The sequence below is a fragment of the Melanerpes formicivorus genome, unplaced genomic scaffold, assembly GCF_026170545.1.
Source record: "Melanerpes formicivorus ecotype bairdi unplaced genomic scaffold, bMelFor1.0.p_v2 SCAF_73, whole genome shotgun sequence".
Classification (NCBI taxonomy): Eukaryota; Metazoa; Chordata; class Aves; order Piciformes; family Picidae; genus Melanerpes; species Melanerpes formicivorus.
In genome coordinates this window covers 2014402-2037043 of record NW_027142425.1, presented here as the reverse complement: position 1 = coordinate 2037043, position 22642 = coordinate 2014402, and the positions used below count along the sequence as shown (strand labels likewise).

At 47.8% G+C, this 22642-nt stretch overlaps 1 protein-coding gene across 1 annotated transcript in view; it reads right to left on the bottom strand.

Moving 5' to 3' along the window:
• Window positions 1-22642, bottom strand: part of TAF1 (TATA-box binding protein associated factor 1) — a 43504-nt gene that overhangs the window by 5866 nt on the left and 14996 nt on the right. The window contains exons 17-39 of the mRNA XM_068163628.1: window positions 21063-21204; window positions 19184-19314; window positions 18555-18635; window positions 18032-18181; window positions 17753-17872; window positions 17432-17607; window positions 16544-16785; window positions 14095-14308; window positions 13070-13235; window positions 12698-12909; window positions 12342-12450; window positions 12039-12137; window positions 10549-10726; window positions 7318-7385; window positions 6810-6932; window positions 5843-5935; window positions 5683-5767; window positions 5105-5172; window positions 4908-5024; window positions 3374-3499; window positions 1634-1732; window positions 1216-1366; window positions 152-329 (exon numbers count right to left, since the gene is read on the bottom strand). Coding sequence (XP_068019729.1) covers window positions 152-329; window positions 1216-1366; window positions 1634-1732; window positions 3374-3499; window positions 4908-5024; window positions 5105-5172; window positions 5683-5767; window positions 5843-5935; window positions 6810-6932; window positions 7318-7385; window positions 10549-10726; window positions 12039-12137; window positions 12342-12450; window positions 12698-12909; window positions 13070-13235; window positions 14095-14308; window positions 16544-16785; window positions 17432-17607; window positions 17753-17872; window positions 18032-18181; window positions 18555-18635; window positions 19184-19314; window positions 21063-21204 — 3128 coding nt within the window. The remainder of the gene's footprint in view (window positions 1-151; window positions 330-1215; window positions 1367-1633; window positions 1733-3373; window positions 3500-4907; window positions 5025-5104; window positions 5173-5682; window positions 5768-5842; window positions 5936-6809; window positions 6933-7317; window positions 7386-10548; window positions 10727-12038; window positions 12138-12341; window positions 12451-12697; window positions 12910-13069; window positions 13236-14094; window positions 14309-16543; window positions 16786-17431; window positions 17608-17752; window positions 17873-18031; window positions 18182-18554; window positions 18636-19183; window positions 19315-21062; window positions 21205-22642) is intronic.

Genomic DNA, 22642 nt, shown 5'->3' with positions numbered 1-22642 from the left:
GACCAGATTTCTCTCAGTAAGAAGGAAATTGGGTTCAACACTAAAACCAGTGACAAAAACAACATAAAAGAACAACCATTAGATAGCCCTCAACTGAAGAAGGCCTTTTGTTCTGAAGAGTTATTTTACCAAGGTTCCCAGCTCTAGTTACCTGATATTGCTGTCCTCCATAACATGGGATGTCTCCCCACCATCCCCTTCATAAGACATCATGCTTTCTTCATTGTCCATGCCCATCCGTGTGTTCTCTTGCAGAATATGAGGTTGTTTAGGTCTCACTGCACTGGGCTCCACATCTGAGTCACTGCCACTCTCACTCAGTTGTATAGCTGTGGAAGAAGCCAACACCTGGTCACGAATCACCAGTCACAGACCTACTGCCTTTGCCTGAAGGCTGCAATACTGACTGTCATCCAAGGGCCTGACAAAGGCCTTAGTTGCTCTCAATGTGCACTTGCAGCCCACAAAGCCAATCAGATCCTGGGCTGCAGCAGGAGAAGTGTGGCCAGCAGGGCAAGGGAGGTGATTCTCCTCCTCTGCTCAGCTCTGCTGAGACCCCACCTGGAGTACTGTGTCCAGTTCTGGAGCCCCTATTACAAGAGGGATCTGGAGAGGCTGGAAGGTGTCCAGAGAAGGGCCACAAGGATGATCAGAGGGCTGGAGCACCTCTCCTGTGAGGACAGACTGAAGGAGTTGGGGCTGTTCAGTCTGCAGAAGAGAAGGCTCCCAGGTGACCTCATTGTGGCCTTCCAAGATCTGAAGGGGGCTCCAGGAAGGCTGGGGAGGGACTGCTCAGGATCTCAGGGAGTGATAGGACTAGGGGGAATGGAATGAAGCTGGAGGTGGGGAGATTCAGGCTGGAGGTGAGGAGGAAGTTCTTCCCCATGAGAGTGGTGAAGCCCTGGAATGGGTTGTCCAGGGAGGTGGTCGAGGCCCTGTCCCTGGAGGTGTTTAAGCCCAGGCTGGATGAGGCTGTGGCCAGGCTGATCTAGTGTGGGGTGTTCCTGCCCATGGCAGGGGGGTTGGAACTAGATGATCCTTGTGGTCCCTTCCAACCCTGACTGATGCTATGATACTACTATGATTACCTGTCCTACACATCCTAATTATACTCTATGCTCTCTACTGCACCTTTTTGTGATGGAAGATGAGCAGATCAGCTGCCTTTGTGAACAACCAGTTCTTATTCAACTTTGAATGAATAAGGACACTTACATGAGAAAGGATTATCTCCCTCTTCTTCACTGCCATCATCATCATCCTCTCCATCTGACATGAGCAAATCTTCATAGAGGACACTGGCCTGGGGCTGCTGTGCTGATCCTTCTTCTTCATCAGCAAGATCACCATCTGCATCTTCAACTTCCTAGGTCACAGAGAACAGGGCTAGTGGAGATGAAGCACCACACAAACTCCTGCTGCCTTTGATAGCAGATGCCCATTATTTATCACACTTCATTCCAAAGTACTCCTTTTGTAACGTGACATTTTCCAACTACATTTAAGAGTCTGCCTATGGCTGTCTTTCAGAGTTGGAGACAGAGCAGACAACCCCTACACTATGGAGACTTCTACCACAAGTATACAACTCAACACAGAAGACTGTGGCTGGGATTTCTGTAAGTACACTCACTGGGGCTGGAGTCTTAGGTTTCCCATCATCATCCTCATCAAACCCTTCAATATCTACGTCAGAGTCTTCCTCGCCCAGCCTACCTCGCCCCTGGCGCATCTGAATGGGGAACACAAACAGCAATTCCATCATTAGCAAACACCAGGCAGTACACAGATGTATCCACACATACACAGCAGCACCAAGGCACCACTGGCCATAAACCAAAGGCTACACTGCCATCTGCACCAGAGAGATGGGTGCAGGAGTACACAGGGGGAAACCACAAGAAGAGAAATATTTGTGTATCAGCCGCAGAGCAAGGATCCTTTCTGTCATTATTCCAAGATCAGGGAGCACACAGCCTACAGATGCTTTTATCCTGATGTGCTCATTCTTGAACAGGGAGCCTGCAGCCTTACAGCAGCAGAGTTCTCTATTTACCTGGATATTCCTAGGAAATACCACTAGATATTAAAGACTGCTTATTTGCACTAAATATTTTAAAAGCAGGCAGTATTCAACAAATCTTCTCCTGCCCATCTCTCTCCTGTTCTTCCTTCAGTCACCATGAGTCCAAGGCAGAGCAGACACATAGGTTTTGTCTCTGTAAATTCAGTCTGTACAAAAGTTGTAAACTTCTAAATCCAGAAGGCATTCTCAAAGCTACAGAGAGGCACAATGCTAGATGGAGCTACTCAGAATCAATCTCTGTTGGTCTGGGTTGCTCAGAAGAGCTCTCACTGTTCTTCCTGTCTTGTAGCCATCCTCATCTTCCTGGTAGTTAATTTTCATGGCCATATTACTGCATCTCTTTCTGCTATTCCCTGTCTTCCAAAAATTAGTTGTTGTTAACACAGAATAAAGACAAAATACTTCATGGTTACTGTAAGAGCTTCATTTATATTGATTTAATACCTTTAACCTCTGTGCTTTTTTTTTCCCCCTTTTACAACTACAAGGTAACTCCAGTGGAAACCATCTCTTCCTAGGTGTTTGGACAGCTTCTAATTGTCACTGGATAACCCTATAAATAATCTAATTATCATATTGGCCTCACTCCTGTTGATAAAGATGTGCAGGGTAGTGCCAGGAGGATGGAGCTAGGCTCTGCTCAGAGACATCCAAGGACAGGCCAAGGGGTACTGGGGGCAAGCTGGAGCAGAGGAGGTGCCACAGGGACAGGAGGGAAAACTTTGTCCCTGTGAGGGTGCTGGAGGCCTGGAGCAGGCTGCCCAGAGAGGTTGTGGAGTCTCCTGCTCTGGTGATATTCCAAACCCACCTGGACGTGTTCCTGTGTGACCTGCCCTGGGTGACCCTGCTCTGGCAGGGGAGGTGGACTCAATGATCCTCTGAGATCCCTTCTGATCCCTACCAATCTGTGACCTTCCAAACCTGCAGAATACACTTCACCGTTTCCCTATTCGGAACCGACAATGGTTTGCACATTAGTGCTTCGTAGTATGAGTCACCAGGTTTCTGCTCCCAGAAGTAATGAAGCAAACAAATACCTGGCCTTAGGCAGATTCTTTTGCAGCTTTTGATTCTCTATCCTTTGTTCTGCAGCCTCGATTCCCAGTGCACCTTTCCTCAGAGCAGTCAAAACGAAGGAAATCGCACAACTTTTGCAAAGGATTCCCTTCTCTGCTCCTGGAACCTGCTGATCTTTGTCACCTGTCTCCTACAGAGAATTGCCTCCTGGCAGCAATTTGCTCATACAACTCAACTCTCCAACCACATGAAAAAATGGAGGATTCTGACCTGAGTTCCTCGCTTCTCTGGGGTAGTGATGGGAGTGTCCATAGCAGACAAATTGCTCTCATCTTGATAGATTGAAGCATCATGTGACATACTGAGGGAAGTGTTGGTGTCATACAAATCAGGTGGCTAAAGTATATGTGGAAACAGGAGACAGCATTCTCAGGCACTGAACTGAGACTAGAACAGTATCTTGACAGGCAAGACTGGGATTTCAGGATTCAATGCAAAATGCTTTCTTGGTATGGTGTTTACATCATTAAACACTGCTTAATCCAAATGAGCTATTGATTCCTAAAGAACAAAGGTGGTAAAATGCAGTGGCTCATCACTTCAGGTTTGAAGTTTGCCAAAGAGCAGACCTGAAAAGAGAAGTCAGCATTTCTGTGCAGTGCCATCCTACACAGGCTAACCTTCGAATTGGGCTCAAAAAGGATTAGGCAGATACATAAAGTCTTTCTGCAGCCCATAAATACTGTGGTTCAGATGCAACACCAGTTTAAGGTGCCTGAACTGCCACCAGTTGCCAGAAGCAAAGAGGCTTCAGTGTAAGGATCACTGTATGTTTGCATCCACTTACTTCTGGTCCCTGCAGAGACAGAACATTTGATTACATCAGCCTGTGGTTTGACTCAGCACGGCCCTTTCAACTTCCATTCCTAAGCTGGAAATGGTGTTGCAACCATGAATGCTGCTGTCAGAACTGGGAAGAATCTATCACATGTGAGGTAGCAAAGCTTCAACTTTCAATCAATTCTATGTAAATCACTGTCTCAAGAGTCCCTAAAGCTGACAAAGGCAACAAAACGCCGGGGGGGAAAGGCCTGGATGTGGTGTTCTAAAAGCCGATCTGCAGTCTGCATGCCATTTGACTTCTGAAGAGTTAAAGCAGTAGCACTTGGATAAATGCACAGTTTATACAGCATGACAATCCTTAAAGTGTTAAGAGCAGAAACAATCTAATTTAAATTAGGCAAAGCAAGCTTACTAAGAATTTAAACAGACATGTAAACCTCAGACAGCTCTCTACTTGCTGTATTTGCTTCCCGGGTCTAACTCCTGAAGACACTTATGGGGATTAGTCACACTTCACTGAGCACATTAGGCAGTTTCTTTGCTCACAGCAATAAGCCTCTTCAACAGTATCTCCACCAAATAGCTTTCTGGCTCCTCAGCATTAGAGCATTGCTGGTTTTTTTTCCCCTCATGTTCTCCTTACCTTCTCATTGTTTGCTTCTGAGGGTTTGTAACTGTTACACTTTCCCACCAACATTCACTGGTACCTGACTGTACACAACTCATCTTGAGACCAGTTTTGCAAGTTGCTGGAGAAATTACCTTGTCTTAGATACTTCACTCTGAAGCCTTATAACCACTTCTCATATTTATCATTAGAAAACAGCTATTAGCACATCACCTGACAAGATACTCTACTAAAAGACAAACTGCAGTCAGCTGGAGAACGGCACCTCAAGGTCAAACATCCAGAAGACTGAAACTAGAAGAAAGGAAGTGAAAACTTTGCTTGGTCACTTGCCTGTGGAGTGTAGGGACCAGGGGTCATAGGATCAAGACTTTCCAGATCTGCCTCCTCTAGTGCTGCTTCCTTAGCTGTAGAGATGTCCCTCTCAAGTTGAGTTAGGTGCTCATCATACTACAGACAGAGACATTTGCTAAGTTGCAGAACACAAAACTCAAACATACAGAACTATGACTGTACAGCTGTCCACATACCTCAGCCAGAGTTTGGTAACAGATGTTTACAATCTCCTGGGCTGTTTTTGTGTACTGACTGTCCGGCCCTGTAGTAAGAAACAAATCTTTTCTATGCATTCTGACATTTGCCCAGTTCCAGCTGCTGAGGCAGAGACTGGGTTTGGTTACACAGCTCTCATGACACAGATGCCTAAATCCCAACACCTTCCAATCTAAGGAGAAACATAAAGCAGGTTTCATATTCAGCTAACAAAGAGTAGCCAGTTTGTTCTAGCATTAAAAACACTGTTTAGGAGGCAGGAAGGCTGTACCCTGTCAGTCTCAAGGAATTTCCCAGAAAGAAATCACTGAAGCACAGATGTGCACTGAACAAGCAGAAAACCCTCTTCAAATGCAACTACACAGGATGGTATATGAAATACCACGTGACAATGAAAATGTCACTGTTTAAGCATCTTTTCTCTCATCAGGAAAGAGAAGCAAAGCAACAATCAAGCTCAGGATTCACATTTTCAGGCTTTGATGTCACCACAGAAGAGCCCAGATGCAACCATTTAAGCACAGCAGGCACCTGAACCCTCACGTGCACCACCTACCATTGTACTTAATGCTGTTGGCAAGGATGAGGTTAACATCATCCAGGAAAGTCTCTCTGTTCTGGTATTTGTGTTTGGAGATATTCTGGAAGAGATTGTCAGCCAGTAAGTCATCAGCTCTGAACATCTCTCAAGGGGCTGCTCAGCTCAAGCTACACACCTTGCGGATAGTCTCCAGATCCATGGGATTAGTGATCACCTTGTAGTAGTCAGGAACAAACTTTTTATTAACTGGATGGTGAAATGGCCAGGACTGAAAGGAACAAAAACACCAAACAGACAAGTTTAGAAAGCTTCTGTGTACAATTTTTTACAGTCTGAGCTACATATTTCACAAAGCAATTCTCCAACACTCAGAATGTGAGAGCACTCAGAGTACTCAGAGTATTTGTGACAAGGCATCTTGGATCCAGTATGTTAGCTTCAGGAGGGACACAGAAAAAAGATCTACCATTTGGATTTTTGAGACATTAAGCCCTCTCTTCTTCAGTCTAACCAGGAGAGACTCTTATTCCTTACTCCATTCAGACACAGTACACTGAACACAACACTATACATGACTCTGAAGGCCTTCTCTGCTCTGCTCCAGTGAGACGTCATCTGCAGTATTGCACCCAGCTCTGGTGCCCCCAGCACACTGAGCTGCTGGAGAGGGTCCAGAGGAGGCCATGAAGATGATCAGTGCTTGGTAAACCTGAGCAACTTGTGCTTCATTTGCACCCAAGAGCTGTAGCTTTGCAGAGTGCTTCCAGAGCTACCAAAGCAAGTGCAGGAGTGGTGTATGCTTTGGAGTGATCATGCTTCATAAAAAGCATACTAAAGGGAGGCTGACACAGATACTACACAATAGTGAGATCAGCAGGACCTTCTAGACCTTTGTGCTGGTGAAAGGGATGAGCTCAGGAATGTCTATGCCAGTAAGAAAACCACAGCCCAGCTCTGTGACAGCGCACTCTGGGGTTTAGGGGTTTGTTTGCTTTTGTTGGGGGGAGTGGGAAGTTGCTTTGTTTGGGGTTGGCTGTTGCAGTGCACTAACAAAGGTATAGATACACAGCCATGGGATGACAGCACCATCAGCAGCACGTTCTGCACATCACACACACATGCTTTCCACCCAAGCTACATACATCTGGAACTGCCATCATCTTCTGAGTGACAATGTTATCCAAAATGAAGGAAAATGCCACTTGATCATCATCATCCAGGAGAGGATTGATTGCTTTCTCTAATCGAGCCAGTTTATCTTCTTTCTGCAAGAAAAGCCAGGAACATCAGTGGCTGACCCGAGATCAGTAACTGTTCATATCAGGGTACTCTGGCACAAAGAGTCTCACACACAATTGTCTTCATAAAATGGTGAGTGGAAGGGGGAATAACCACCTGCCTATCAGCCTGCACACATGCTAAAGTAACTTGAGTGACAAATGAACACCTCTTTTTGATGAAGACTCCAATGTGAACTGTTTAAAATCAAAAGCATTCAAATACAACCCAGGCTATGGGCAGGAGTTTCCTTATTCCCTCCCCTTAAAGCCCTGTGTTTTGCCTGCTTATGCCTTTTATCCTCAGACTCCTCAACCACCTCTGCTCATGCCCCCCTCTCCATGCTGATCACAACTCATTCCCAAGACTTGCCTCTTTGAGCTTTTCATCACACAGGTCCAGCATGGACTGAGATATCTGCGTCAGTGAGTGCTTTGGCCCTGCAAACACACAGCACAGCCAGTCAGATACTCCAGCCTGATTAGAAAGGCAAATCATGGCAGTGTGACTTCCTGCTTACTCCTAAGGCATCAGTGATTCCATTTCTAGCACTGCTGGAAGTATATGCTCAAGTATATCCCAAAGACACACAGTTCAGTATGGATTTCGTATGAGATAAGGTTACTTGTAGCAAATATTCATACTTCTGGTATACATTCCATCAAGATTGGGAAACCCTATGGGAAAGCAGCTCTGCCTGTGGAAGCCTGGCCTCGAAGCCCTCCCCACTGGCAAAACATTTGAAGCTGAGGTGAAGAAATTTTTGCTTTCTTGACTAAAAACAGCCAGTGAAGCAGAACTGCTAAGGAAGGTAAAATGGACATTTAAGGAACATTCACAAAATCACAGCTTAAAATGACCCCACAACTCTTCAGCCACAGGTTATTTGCAGAAGAACTATGAAAAAGATCTCTTTTCTTAGGATATAAAGAGCCATCAGGATAATAAAGGGAGCAGTAAAGGCACAAAGTACCACTGTGTCCAGTTCTGGAGCCCCTATTGCAAGAGGGATCTGGAGGTGCTGGAAGGTGTCCAGAGAAGGGCCACGTGGATGAGCAGAGGGCTGGAGCACCTCTCCTGTGAGGACAGACTGAAGGAGTTGGGGCTGTTCAGTCTGCAGAAGAGAAGGCTCCCAGGTGACCTCATTGTGGCCTTCCAGTATCTGAAGGGGGCTACAGGAAGGCTGGGGAGGGACTGCTCAGGATCTCAGGTAGTGATAGGACTAGGGGGAATGGAATGAAGCTGGAGGTGGGGAGATTCAGGCTGGAGGTGAGGAGGAAGTTCTTCCCCATGAGAGTGGTGAAGCCCTGGAATGGGTTGTCCAGGGAGGTGGTTGAGGCCCTGTCCCTGGAGGTGTTTAAGGCCAGGCTGGATGAGGCTGTGGCCAGGCTGATCTGGTGTGGGGTGTCCCTGCCCATGGCCCCCCAATCCCCCTGCTGGAACTAGATGATCCTTGTGGACCCTTCCAACCCTGACTGATAGTATGATACAAAACCTGTCAGTGTCACCCTGAATGTTGCACAGCCCAGAGATACTCAGGGCAGCTGGGAGGTTCTTCTGTCTGTCAAGAGGTTAATGAAGGAGAGTAGGTTTAGACTGGATCTGAGGAAGAAGTTCTTCAGTACAAGGGTGGTGAGACTCTGGAACATGCTGCCTAGGGAGGTTGTGGATGCCACTGCTGTGGGGGTGTTGAAGGCCAGGTTGGATGAGGCCTTGAGCAGCTAAGTCTAGCTGAGAGGTGTCCCTGCCCATGACAGGGGGGCTGGAGGAGATGGTCTCTGAGGTCCCTTCCAACCTGAGCCATTCTATGCAGTTAATACTTTCTGGAGTAAGACCTTTCTAGCAGTGGCCAGAAGAGAGCTGCCCTGCAGCACTTCTCACTAGCAGATACAAGCTCTGCTGCAGAACTTGATTTGTTATCTTTCTGACCTTCCCAAATGGGGAAAAATTCATTGCAACAAAGAATCAAAATCTGCAAACTGTACTACAGGCTGCATGCTCCGAGGCAATGACTTCAAAGGGTGTGAACCCGTCCTGTTCGTACTGGAAGATTCATTCACTGAAGCACAGCACTGGGAAAAGAACTGCAGAATGTTAGGGGTTGGAAGGGACCTCTGGAGATCACCCAGTCCAACCCCCTGCCAGAGCAGGGTCACCCAAGACAGGTCACAAAGGAACACATTCAGGTGGATTTTGAATGCCTCCAGAGCAGGAGACTCCACAACCTCTCTGGGCAGCCTGCTCCAGGCCTCCAGCACCCTCACAGGGACAAAATTTTTCCTCCTGTTCCCTTGGCACCTCCTCTGCTCCAGCTTGCCCCCAGTGCCCCTTGTGCTGTCCTTGAACATCCCTGAGCAGAGCCTGGCTCTGTCCTCCCCACAGTGCCATGCACATCTTTATCAACAGGAGTGAGGGCAGCCCTCAGCTCCAAGCCCCAGCTCCCTCAGCTGTCCTCACAGGGAGATGTTCCACTGCCTGCAGCAGCTTGGTAGCTCTGAAGTACAGAAGTATTCAGAACAAGAGGACAAAGTCTCAGGCTGCGCCAGGGGAGGTTCAGGCTGGAGGTCAGGAGGAAGTTTTACACAGAGAGAGTGATTGCCCTTTGGAATGGGCTGCCCTGGGAAGTGGTGGAGTCACCATCACTGCAGGAGTTCAGGAGACTTGACAGGGTGCTTGGTTGCATGGGTTGGTTGATTAGGTGGTGTTGGATGATAGGTTGGACACGATGACCTTGAAGGTCTCTTCCAACCTGGTTTATTCTATTCTATCTCCCTACTAGTCCATGTCTGAAAGCAAAAAGCCAGGACACTCACAGGGCAGTCTACTGAAAACAATGTTTTTCTTAGTTTCACTCCATCTGACGGGGCTGTGCAGGACTCCTGTGCAATTTGACTCAACACATGCATCAGTTTCTTCAGTCACTGATAGGTTCCACAACAGTCATAGAATGGTTTTGGTCAGAAGGGACCTCCAAAGGTCATCCAGTCCAACCTCCCTGCAGTCAGCAGGGACATCCTCCACTAGATATAGTTGTCCAGAATCCTGTCAAACCTCACCTTGAGTATCTCCAGAGGCAGAGCAACTCTCTCCCTGGACAACCTGTTCCAGAGTTCCACCACCCTCATGATGCAGAACTTGTTCCTCACATCCAATCCAAATCTGCCCTTCTCTAGTTTGAAGCCATTGCCCCTCATCCTGTCAGTGCAGGCCATGGTAAAGTCTCTCTCCATCCTTCTTGTAGCCCCTTCAGGCACTGGAAGGTCACTATTAGGTCTGCCCAGAGCCTTCTCTTCGCCAGGCTGAACAACCCCAGCTCCCCCAGCCTGTCCTTGCAGCAGAGGTGCTCCAACCCCCTGAACTTCAGGTACTACACCACAGTCATCATTTAGTTACTGATAATGCTAGGATCCACTGCTTTCTCATTTCTGAATTACCTCGTTCATGGTCTGTCAGATATATGTGGAGAAGTCTCTGTTTATGTTTGCCATCTGACAGCAACTTTGATCTGCTCTCCCACTGCATCCATTAGCTCTAAAAGCTCCACACAACACCCATGTACAACACCACAGCAGAGGAAGCTTCCCTGCATGGTCAGCATCTTACCATTGTACGTGGCACTGTTCTTAACAATGAGCTCCAGATGCTCTCTGAACTCCTCTCGGGAGGGGTACTGCCGCTTGCGGACGTTCTCACGCAAGGTCTGCAGATCCATGGGCCGAGTGATGATCTTGTAATAATCTTTGACAACTTTGGGATTTACAGGGGTATGGAAGGGGTATGTCTGAGGATGAGAAGGAGGAAAGAAATGCTTAAACACAGTACTGGCACAGCTAACCTCACTTTAACCTCCACATCTGAATAGGCAGTATCACAGAAAATGTTCACGCCGTCAGTTCTTTAACTACACCAAGGAGAACAGGATAAGCTCAGTCCCACAGTGGCTATCACTTTCTTCTACAAAATGTTCCTCAACACCATGAGAAGAAGTATCTGTCAATACCCAGATGGTATTTGGTGCCCGGATGATGCCCTGGTCGCATCCCTAGCGCTGGCCTGACACGGGTGCCCACGGTCCCCACCATTTCCACCTGCCCCTGGGCATCCCTTGCAGGGCAGAGGCCTCTCCCACAGCCCTTCAGATGGATTTATACTTACATTAAAGGCCACTTTTGGAGTTATCACAGTATAACTAAGGTTGGAAGAGACCTCAAAGATCATCGAGTCCAACCTGTCATCACAGACCTCATGACTAGATCATGGCACCAAGTGCCACATCCAATCCCCTCTTGAACACCTCCAGGGACGGTGACTCCACCACCTCCCTGGGCAGCACATCCCAATGATGAATGACTCGCTCGGTGAAGAATTTTCTCCTCACCTCGAGTCTGAATTTCCTCTGGCACAGCTTGAGTCCCCTTGTCCTGGTGCTGGTTGCTAGAGAGAAGAGACCAACCCCTTCCTGGCTACAACCTCCTTTCAGGGAGTTGTAGAGAGCCTCCTCTTCTCCAGGCTAAGCAACCCCAGCTCCCTCAGCCTCTCCTCACAGGGCTGTGCTCAAGGCCTCTCCCCAGCCTTGTTGCCCTTCTCTGGACACGTTCAAGCGTCTCGATGTCCTTCTTAAACTGAGGGGCCCAGAACTGGACACAGGACTCAAGGTGTGGCCTAACCAATGCAGAGTCCAGGGGCACAATGATCTCCCTGCTCCTGCTGGCCACACTATTCCTAATGCAGGCCAGGATGCCCTTGGCCTTCTTGGCCCCCTGGGCACACTGCTGGCTTTGTTTAGGCAGCTGTCAATCAGCACCCCCAGGTCCCTCTCTGTTTGTGCAGCAAAAAGCCAAGAAACTGAATTTGAAATTCTCATTTTAAATCAAATCTCCCATTTAATCTTTTGACTTTGCAAGGTTCTGGTAAATCTAGTCACAAACAGCAAAGTACCCAATCTCCTCCAGCGACACACAGAAAAGTATTCCACATCGCGGGAGACATTGGCACAGCACTCATCTGGGCAAACACTGGCCTGATTTTGGTGTCTACAATGCATCACCTACTTTGACCTAAGACGTGTTTGTGGTCTCACAGCCTCCACTTACATTAGGAAGATCCCTTATGTCATTGATGATGCCCTCTAAGATGGATGACAGCGTCACCATGGGATCTGTTCGCCGCCGATGGATCGATTTATGAGGACGCTACAGAAAGCAGAGGCAGAGAAGTTGAGGCAGTTCCAAGATGCAGAATATTTACCCCAGAAATCCTAAGCAATTGAGCTCATTAATTCAGTGGGCAGCCATCTGAATGGCCCACAGAGGACTGCCAGGAGTAGTAAAGCAACTGGCCAGTTGGAACGAAGAGAACTAGGATGCTGCCACCAGCTCAGGCAGACCTGCACTCACATTGAGGTAGTCACAGTGAACAGTTGTCCCCACTCGCCGCTTCTTCTTTGGAGGGAGCTGCTGCTTAGGGAACTTCAGAACCAGCGACTTCCTGCGGACCTCATCCGCACTAGGGGAAAAACCAAAAAGGCTCATGGATTCTCCAGCCCTTTTGTGAACCCAGACCACTTCTTCCCCAGAACTGGTGCCAGTCCCATCTGCCATTATACCAAACACACGTTCAAAATCTGGCAGTAATGGTCTGTGGAAAGCCCTATCACCTCACTTCCACCATTAATACATCTGTGAGTACTTTCCACTAACCTCTAACTCGTTTTTTTCCTACCACCCTTTGGTATCTCTGCATCTTCCCATACCTCTCAATCAGTTGTTTGCCCAGGACAATTTTTGTTCCTTCTACTTTGATGAGTTCTTCGTTGTCATTGTGAATTACTGTTTTTTCCAGCTCTTCCTCCTGCTCTTCTGTCATTGCAACAGGATTAGAAGGTGGGGCATTGGTTTGGTAGTAAAGAGGACAGAACTTATTAGTCCTCATATGCCCAATTGCACCACATGCTCCACACTTTAGCTGCAAAGACATAAGACAAGTGAGAATCCATAGAGAAGCTCCTAGCTCAGAGGCAAAGTATCAGTAGAATCCCTTAGTCAGACCTCTAGGACACTGCTAGAACAGAAAACCTCTGCCCTCCCTGGACCTGTTAGGACACTTCAGATATGAATGTGCTTACTTTTAAGTCTGGACGCTCTTTCATCTTCTTGGGTTTCTTTTCTGGAGGGCCCTTGAGCTTCTCTTTCTCTTGGTTCCTTTTTAACCGCCGCAGTTGCTCTTGGATCCGGCGCCGCTCCTTCCGCATCTCCTCACGGTGCTGTTCGTCAAACAGAGCAAACTTCCGTCTGGGCAAAGGGAAAACAGACACCAAACAAAACAAAACACAGGGTTTTTTTTGAGCTGAGTTGATGAGTCACCAAGAACTCCTCTGCCAGCTCACTCACTGAACAAAATTCAGAGCACCCTTCACACAGCCAGCCACAGTATCACAGCATCACCAAGGTTGGAAGAGACCTCAAAGATCATTGGGTCCAACCTGTCACCACAGACCTCACAACTAGACCATGGCACCAAGTGCCACATCCAATCCCCTCTTGAACACCTCCAGGGATGGGCACTCCACCACCTCCCTGGGCAGCACATTCCAATGACTAATGACTCTCTCAGGGAAGAACTTTCTCCTCACCTTGAGTCTAAACCTCCCCTGGCACAGCTTGAGACTGTGTCCTCTTGTTCTGGTGCTGCTTGCTAGAGAGAAGAGACCAACCCCCACCTGGCTACAACCACCTTTCAGGTAGTTGTAGAGAGCAATGAGGTCTCCCCTGAGCCTCCTCTTCTCCAGGCTAAGCAACCCCAGCTCCCTCAGCCTCTCCTCACAGGGCTGTGCTCAAGGCCTCTCCCCAGCCTTGTTGCCCTTCTCTGGACACGTTCAAGCGTCCCGATATCCTTCTTAAACTGAGGACCCCAGAACTGGACACAGGACTCAAGGTGTGGCCTAACCAATGCAGAGTACAAGGGCACAATGACCTCCCTGCTCCTGCTGGCCACACTATTCCCAATGCAGGCCACTAAATCTCTCTCCCTACACAACTACACTGCTGGAATTCCACACCGAATTCGACATTTCTTCAGATTGCCTACTGGTAAAGGTAAAGAAAAAAAACCCCAAACAAAGGAGAAAGGAAAGCACCACCCAGGTCTCACATGAACTCCTCGTCCTTGGTGGTCCGTATGCGGCAGTAGGCGTCGATGACGGCCGGCTTGCGCACGGTCTCGCACCTGACGTACTCCTTCCCGTCCTCGTCGCGGAAGGTGCGGTAGATTTTGAGGCGGCGGCCGGTGGCAGAGGAATTAAGGCTGGTGACAGAGGCAGTGTCATCGTCCTTGTGAGAGTTCGCTGAGGCGCCAGAGGCTGATGCTGCAGGAGAGCAGTTCATTTGGAATCACAGAATCAGTAAGGTTGGAAAAGGCCTCAGAGATCATCAAGTCCAACCTAGCACCCAACACCTCCTGACAACTAACCCATGGCTCCAAGTGCCACATCCAAGCCTTTTTTGAACACCTCCAGGGATGATGACTCCGCCACCTCCCTGGGCAGCACATTCCAATGGGTAACAACTCTTTCTGTGAAGAACTTTCTCCTCACCTGCAGCCTAAACCTCCCCTGGCACAGCTTGAGACTGTGTCCTCTTGTTCAGGTGCAGTTGCCTGGGAGAAGAGACCAACCCCCACCTAGCTGCAACCTCCCTTCAGGTAGTTGCAGAGAGCAATTCACTTTTTACTTTTCCCATGCTATAGAAGCATCACTGCTTGAATACAGAACATAGTCTTGGCTTAAAAGCTTCCCCATTCAGCAAACCTAAGCAGTACAAGTCTGGGTGTTTTCATTTGTTTGTGTTCTCTTACCATGACACAGAATCAGCCTAAAACCAAGGCTAAACCACTGAGTCATCCACATGGATTATAAAGCCAGAAGAAATAGCTACAGTCATCAAGGGCCTGCAGGTGCCTAGGTACAATGTGTCAGGCAACTGCAGCATGGCCCAGCACACTGCTTATAGCTTGAGTGGGTTTGATCCTAAGGATGGAGATTGGACAGGAACTGAGAATCAACAATCATCCAGTTCTCCAGTTAGTGATACAGCCACAGGACTGGCCTTGTCTTAAGCGACCCCAAAAGCTTTCCAGCACCATCTATCATTTTGGTTGAGAGGTTTTGTTTAAACCAGCATTGGGTGTATTTTCATAAAGCAACAATCATCAGCAAATCCTCCTCCTTATCCCATACTGTATTATTCCAGTCATTTGTTAACTACTGATTTGCTCCCAGTCTGTGTTTCCAACAACAATGCTGACCCAGATGCAGCAGAGTTCAACTTTGCTCATAGATACACAAGTAACAATGGTGGGAATAGAATAGAATAGAATAGAATAGAATAGAATAGAATAGAATAGAATAGAATAGAATAGAATAGAATAGAATAGAACAAACCAGGTTGGAAGAGACCTTCAAGATCATCGCGTCCAACCTATCATTCAACACCACCTAATCAACTAACCCATGGCACCAAGCACCCTATCAAGTCTCCTCCTGAATACTTCCAGTGATGGTGACTCCACCACCTCCTCGGGCAGCACATTCCAGTGGCCAATCACTCTCTCTGTGTAGAACTTCCTCCTAACCTCGAGCCTGAACCTCCCCTGGCGCAGCTTGAGACTGTGTCCTCTTGTTCTGGTGCTGGGTGCCTGGAAGAAGAAAGCAACCTCTGCCTGTCTATAACCCCCCTTAAGGTAGTTGTAGAGAGCAATAAGGTCACCCCTGAATCTCCTCTTCTCCAGGCTAAGCAACCCCAGCTCCCTCAGCCTCTCCTCACAGGGCTGTGTTCCAAGCCCCTCACTAACTCTGTTGCCCTTGTCTGGACATGCTCCAGCAAGTCAACCTCCTTCCTAAACTGAGAGGTCCAGAACTGGACACAGTACTCGAGGTGTGGCCTAACCAGTGCAGTGTACAGGGGCAGAATGACCTCCCTGCTCCTGCTGGCCACACTGTTCCTGATGCAACATCACACAGACAGAAGTTCACTGACAACTGAAAACACTTTCAGCTGCCAGCCAGGGACATGTTGAGTTCTCTGTCAGAATGCAGTGAAAATGAACAGGTGTCCAAGGGGATCCAGAGCTGGCACCTGCCCAACTACCTCCCAAACACACTGCTACAGCACACAGCATAGTAGACACTGTAATGCACCTAAATTCTCTGCCTGTCTGTTTCACTTCCATAGCTGGGTTTAAACACAAGATCCAGCCTGAGCACCCTAAGCTGGCTGTAGGGACCGTTTGTGAACACATCTTGAGGACACTGCTCAAAAACATCCCCCCTCAAAAAAAACCCATAAACCCAAAAGGGGATATCTAAGGAAATACCAGTAAGTTTACAGGCCCAAATAAGCAAAGCTATGGGGCAAAGAAAACACCTTATGTGCATTTTCAGACAGTAACTGATGGGCAGAAGGAAGCAGCACCATCTAGGTGTGTCTGCACAAGCAGCACATGTAGATTCCTTCCTCCTTTTAAGGATCTGAGAGGTCAGATCAGCAGCACACAGACCTCTGCATCCCCTCCCAGGTACATTCTGGTGGTTGCAGTTACTTACACAGCCCCTTTTTGTCTCTCCTGTCTTTTTTGCCCCTCTCTTTGTCATTGCCACTGTCCTCTCCCAGAAGCATCCTCTGCAGTTCCTTTCGTTCCTGCTCTTCTCTCTCCCGAGAGAGCTGAGAACTAGTTTTCTTGTTCTGTAACATGTTCTCAATATTCTTTCCCATCTCTTCAAAGTCACTGTCTTCAGCTGAGCTGCTATCTGTGTCTGTTGACAGGATCTCAGTGGACTCCAGAACCCTAGAAGGGGAGATGACGTGAAGTCTGTTAGTCCTTGTGTCCTTCTCTCCCCACCAAAAAAGTATAAAGCCAGCCTGCTGCCTTCCCAGAAACACAAAGGTCATTTCCAAACCTTTGCATCGTTTTTCATATTGGAAATTCCTAGGACAAGAAAATGTACAATATATTCCCTCCTGAGTCCTCCTGTAACTCTCATGCCCAGAAGATTAATAGTTCCAAGTCTAACAAGTTGATCTCTTCCTCATCAACAGTACTGTGCTCCCTCCCTGCTCTCAGGTCTTGGGTCAGAACGAAGGACAATGCACTCATTCTTCTGGCAGTTCTATGGAGCAGGGCACAGAATTGGTAGCTGCTACTCAAGAAGATGGCAAACTGCCAGAGGAGCACCTCATGCCACTATACATGGCAGACTATGCAACTCATTCTAGATTTTCAAAAGATCTACAACAGCAAGACACCAAGGCTCACCCATGTTTGTATTAACAGCCAAAGCCTCCTTTCTCAGTGCTGCATTCTGTGGGTACAAGCAGGTGAATCCACATCCGTACCACTGCCTCCTATGTGGGTCCCAGGCTTAAATAGGGCTGGAATCTTAAGGTGGGGACAGGGTGGAGTTCCAGGCTGTAAACCTCAGGTAAGAACTTACTTGTTTTGTAAGTCAAAGATGCGCTGACACTCTTCCTTGTATCTCTCCTGGTGTTCTGCTACAGAAAACCGAGAGCCACGAGCGAATTTGCTCATGGGACCCTCCCCTGAGCGCGCCTGCTCCGTAGACATCGTCCGCACCACATCGATCACCTCCCACCGGGACAGCTTCTTTATCTGCAAAGAGGGAGACAGACTAGAAATGGCTTCAAAGGTGTGCAGCTGAGGTAGCTGACTGGATTTCCACACCAGGTCGGAGCAGAAACCTTTATGTCCCTTCCACCATTAGCGAAGGGGACTCTGCAACCCGCTCCAGGCTCACCTCTTCTTCAGGCACTCCAAATTTCCGCAGAAGCTGTTTGGCGTTTTTGAGAGACAGGCGGCGCAGATCAGCATCTGTCCCAGTCACTGTCTTCTTCACTGGCTGAGGTTCTTTATCATCCTGTTCATATGAAGATATGGCCCATTAAAGGCATCACACAATAGTCTTTCCTAGGCTTGTCTTCTGGTATTTTCTTTCCGATGCCTCATATTTACTCAACTTCTCCCACGTGACTTTCCAGTTACTGCTCTATGTCCAGCCCAGCCTTGGGAACTATACCTTTTGCTGAGTTGGTTTGTTTGGAATCTTCACATAAGAAAATCCTTCACCACAACCAGTAGGATCTGCTACACCAGTCACTTCTAGGAGGCACTTGCCCTTCATAGCAGCGATGAAGGCTCGTGTGGTGTTCCATGGAGCTGTGCGCACCTGCCAGCAAGAAATTAACCAGGCTTTCACAATGCTGCTGCCATCAGGACAATTCCAGCCTTTGACTTCTGATTCTTCCAGTCATTCTGAGAGCTTTTTAACTGACTGATCCTTCAGTTTCCCTCATAAAACCTCAATGAAGAAACAAAGTGCTAGATAACCCATAAAAGGCATTTAAGGCAAAAATCCTAGTCCTGAAAGGATCTGGCAAGAAGGATCCCCAAAACACAGGTACAAGGGTGGCAGCAGAACTGCCAGAAAAGTTGCAACAACACTTGATCTGCTGAACCCTTTACATACAAAGACCTTATTTTCCTCCTGTCATGCAGATTCATAAACTAGGATGCAAGTTCATGCACCACTCTGACAGTACCTCATCATCGATCTTCATCTGGAAATCCTCTTCATTCTCCTCTTCTGGTGCAAAGAAGGACTTCTCCCCATAGCCTGCATCCTGCAGAAAGTATTAGGAAGAAAACGAGAACTTCAAGTCACAAAAAGGTTACTGAAGAGAGAGAGACTAGGAGCATAGTAAGAATCTCCTGTGGAGAACTGTCATGCTGAACAAGCATACTTCCACAGAGCTGTCTGCAAGATTCACTGTGACCCACAGTATCACAGATGTTGTCGGACAGAGCAGGACTGTGACAAACTCCAGAGCCAAGCACTCCAGCCAGCTTTGACAAAATGACCTAGCTCTCTCTCAGCCACACACTGATTACTGCTGGCATGGAGCTCCAAGCTATAAGCCCTCTCTCCTACCTTCCCTTTGCTACCTTCAAGCAGAGCTAACTCAATATTTAAGTAACAGGTAGAAAGAAGATAGTGTCTCTCTCTTTAAGAGTTTATGCAGCAGAAACCTCAACAAATTGGCCAGTAGTCAAGAGCCTACTTTGCCTACTTTATAGCAAAACTAGCCTGAGGCAAGCAGTGCTGCCTAGCCTCACCCTTCACGGTGCTACTTGTCAGTAGCTTGCCCTACGGCCTACAGAGAGCGTTCACCTTCAGTCGCTGCTCAGCTGCGATCATGCTGTAGTAAGCACAGCACTGCTCGGGGGACACCATTGCTCTGATCTCCTCCTCTGTCGGCAGTCTGAAGTCTGGCTTTAAAACCCACCAGTTGGAGTCCATCCCTGAAAAATGCACAGATCAAACACAAGGTAGTTTGCTACAAATGTTGGATATCACCACAATCTTTCTCTGCTGGCAAAAGAAGCGAGCATGACAAATACACCACACTAAAACCACTACAAGTGACAGGTTCTGCACTTGTCTGAATCAACAACCTCCAACTCGGCTCCCCTTGGAGAGGGACCGTTTGCAAAGGCCTGCAGTGACAAGATGTAAAGGGGTTGGGGGCAGATCCTCTGCCCACCTCAACCATCCTCTGCTACCAAGAATGTGCTGGGTTGAGGCAGCCCCCTTCCCCACCCCTGGCAAACAATAAACACTCAGACAAACGGATTGCAAAAGTGATGGAAAGTTGAAATAGAAAGCAGTGAACATTTACAGAAAAGCAAAAGCACAGTGACAAAGAAAAATCCCAAACAGACCCAGAGTGATCCCATCCCTACCTGAGGGTACACCCGAGACCCCCAGGGCTCCTTCGTCCCCCTCCCATTGCTAGGCTAGTCTCAGCTGGCCAGATCTGAGACTGCCCATCCCCCCATGGCCTTGGGCCTAGCCAGGCCCAAAGCCAGGAGACATCTCCCCCAGTTACCGGCTGACGGAGGAGGAAGAAAAGAGATAGTGCTAGACTCCGCACTGCATCTTATAGTGGTGCAAAGGATTGTGGTATGAAATACTACATAATTTCCTGTGTCCACCCCTCTGGGCTGGACTTCTGGACACAGGAAGTAAACATTGCAGGGGGGCACCCAGCTCAAACTGTAACAAGGGGCAACAGCTTGGAATGAGAGAAGAGCAGATCGAGATTGGATGTTAGGAACAAGTTCTGCACCATGGGTGCTGCGACAGGTTCCCCAGGGAGGTAGAGGCCCCAACCCTGGAGATACTCAAGGTCAGGCTTGACAGGGCTCTGGGCAACCTGTTCTAGTGGAGGATGTCCCTCCTGACTGCAGGGAGGTTGGACTGGATGACCATTGGAAGTCTCTTCCAACCCAAACTATTCTATGACTCTGATTATAGCAGCAAATTCTCATATATATAGAATAGAATAAACCAGGTTGGAAGAGACCTTCAAGATCATCGCGTCCAACCCTTCAACCAATCCAACCCACCTAAACAACTAACCCATGGCACCAAGCACCCTATCAAGTCTCCTCCTGAAAACCTACAATGAGGGTGACTCCACCACCTCCCCAGGCAGCCCATTCCAATGGGCAATCACTCTCTCTGTATAGAACTTCTTCCTAACATCCAATACCTGAAGGGATCATATACAGGAAGGCTGCAGAGGGACTTTTCCTAAGGGTGTCTGAAGACAGGACAAGGGGGAGTGGTTTAAAGCTGAGGGAGAGCAGGGTTAGACTGGATCTTAGGAAGAAGTTCTTCAGTAGGAGGGTGGTGAGACTCTAGAATAGGTTGCCCAGAGAGGTTGTGGATACCTCCTCCCTTGAGATTTTCAAGGCCAGGTTGGATGAAGCCTTGAGCAACCAAGCCTCACTGAAAGGCATCCCTGCCCATGACAGGGAGTTGGAGTAGATGTTCTCTGAGGTGCCTTCCAACCTGAGCCATTCCATGATTCTATGACATGCACATCCATTCAACATATAGGGTACATCCCAAAAGCATTTAATCCACCTCTCACTTCCTCACCTCAAAAAACAGTTTACCAGGAGGAGGCATTCCTTCCTCCTTCTCTGCCTGGACCTCCAAGAGCAGCAAAGAATGGCTAACTGCAGGTAAAGCCTGCCAGTACCTGTGCGTTTGAAATCGGCGCAGAGCTTCAGCCGCTTGCGGATGCTGCTCTCCGAGTGCGAGGGGAAGGCCTTCTTGATGTCCTCCATGCGGATCCTGCGGGGGCGGTCTCTGCTCTTCCAGAAGAGGCGGTAAATAAACACCTGCAGAACAGACTCAGCTGTGATGGCTGAAGGAAGAAAATGACAGACTTGCAAAGACAGGACAGACAGCGCTGCTTCCGGTGACTACTGCAGTTGTCTGACTTATTCATACCAGGGTTTGGGTTAGGAGGCACCTTAAAGATCATCTAGTTCCAACTTCCCTGCCATGGGCAGGGAACATCTGTTGAGGAATGGCTTGAATTGCAGGGACATGGTTCTATGGAAGAGCTGTTTGAATAGAGTGTGTAGGCCAGACTCCATCTTGTTGTTTACTGCTCACAGCTGGTGTGCTGATGCAGCAAGGCCACCACAGCCCTGTGACTGTGCTTGCAGATAGCACCATGTGGAATAGTTACTTACAAGATAGTAGTATGTGATACAAAGTCTATGTGACACAAAGAACTACTGAGAAAGGAGGTTGTGAAGTTGCAGTAGGCTGGATATTATAATGTAACCCTGGACTAATAGCCAATAGAATAATGACACATGAGCATATTTAGCCGAGATGCTTTATAAGCCGTGCTTTCAAACAATAAAGTTGAAGCTTAATTACCAATCATATTGATTGTCACTTCCTGCACCACGACAAACACCTTCACTAGACCACTTAAACCCATTAGGTTTTACAGAATTAATTAGTATAGTTTTCCAAGCCAAGTGTCTGCTTCAGGTTCACAGAATCACAGAAAACATTCAGTTGGAAGAGGCCTCCAAGATCATCTGGTCCCACCCTCAACCAGCACTGCAGGGTCAACACTAAACCATGTCCCCAAGCACACAGTCCACAGTTGCTTATACACCCCCAGGGATGGTGAATCCAGCACAGGCCAGGGCAGCCTGTTCCAATGTTTGAGAACCCTTCCAGTGCAGAAATAATTCTTGATCCCAGCCTGAACCTCCCCTGGTACAGCTTGGAACCATTTCCTCTAGTCCTGTTGCTTGACACCAAGAAGAGGCTTCCTCCTCCTCACTCCAACCTCCCTTCAGGTAGTTAATGAAGTTTAACCTTCTCTGAGAGCAAGATGAAGAAAAATAAAAAACATCTCTGGAGTTTGTCTGAGGAATGTTCATGCTTTGGTACAGAATGTTGAACTCTGAGAACAGCAAGGATCTTCCTGCTCTGCAAATACCTCTTGAGTTATAATTTTTAACTAAACTGACAGAAAATTACTAGACATTTTCTCCAAAATCTCAGCCTGGGGACACTTATTTGAATGGTCACTGACAGGCCCAAAGCTTAATGGCCTCAAGATCAAGGAAATCAACAGAGGCTTCTGAAGCAACTCAAATTCTGTGCTAGTGATAGGACTGTGGTGGGATCCCTTAAATGTTTCTTTTAACTCATTTTACACAGCACAATCACTTCAAAGTTCATTCCAATTTCTTCACTTTCCTACACTTCCACATCACCTTACAGCCTTTTCTTTTGGCTAATAAA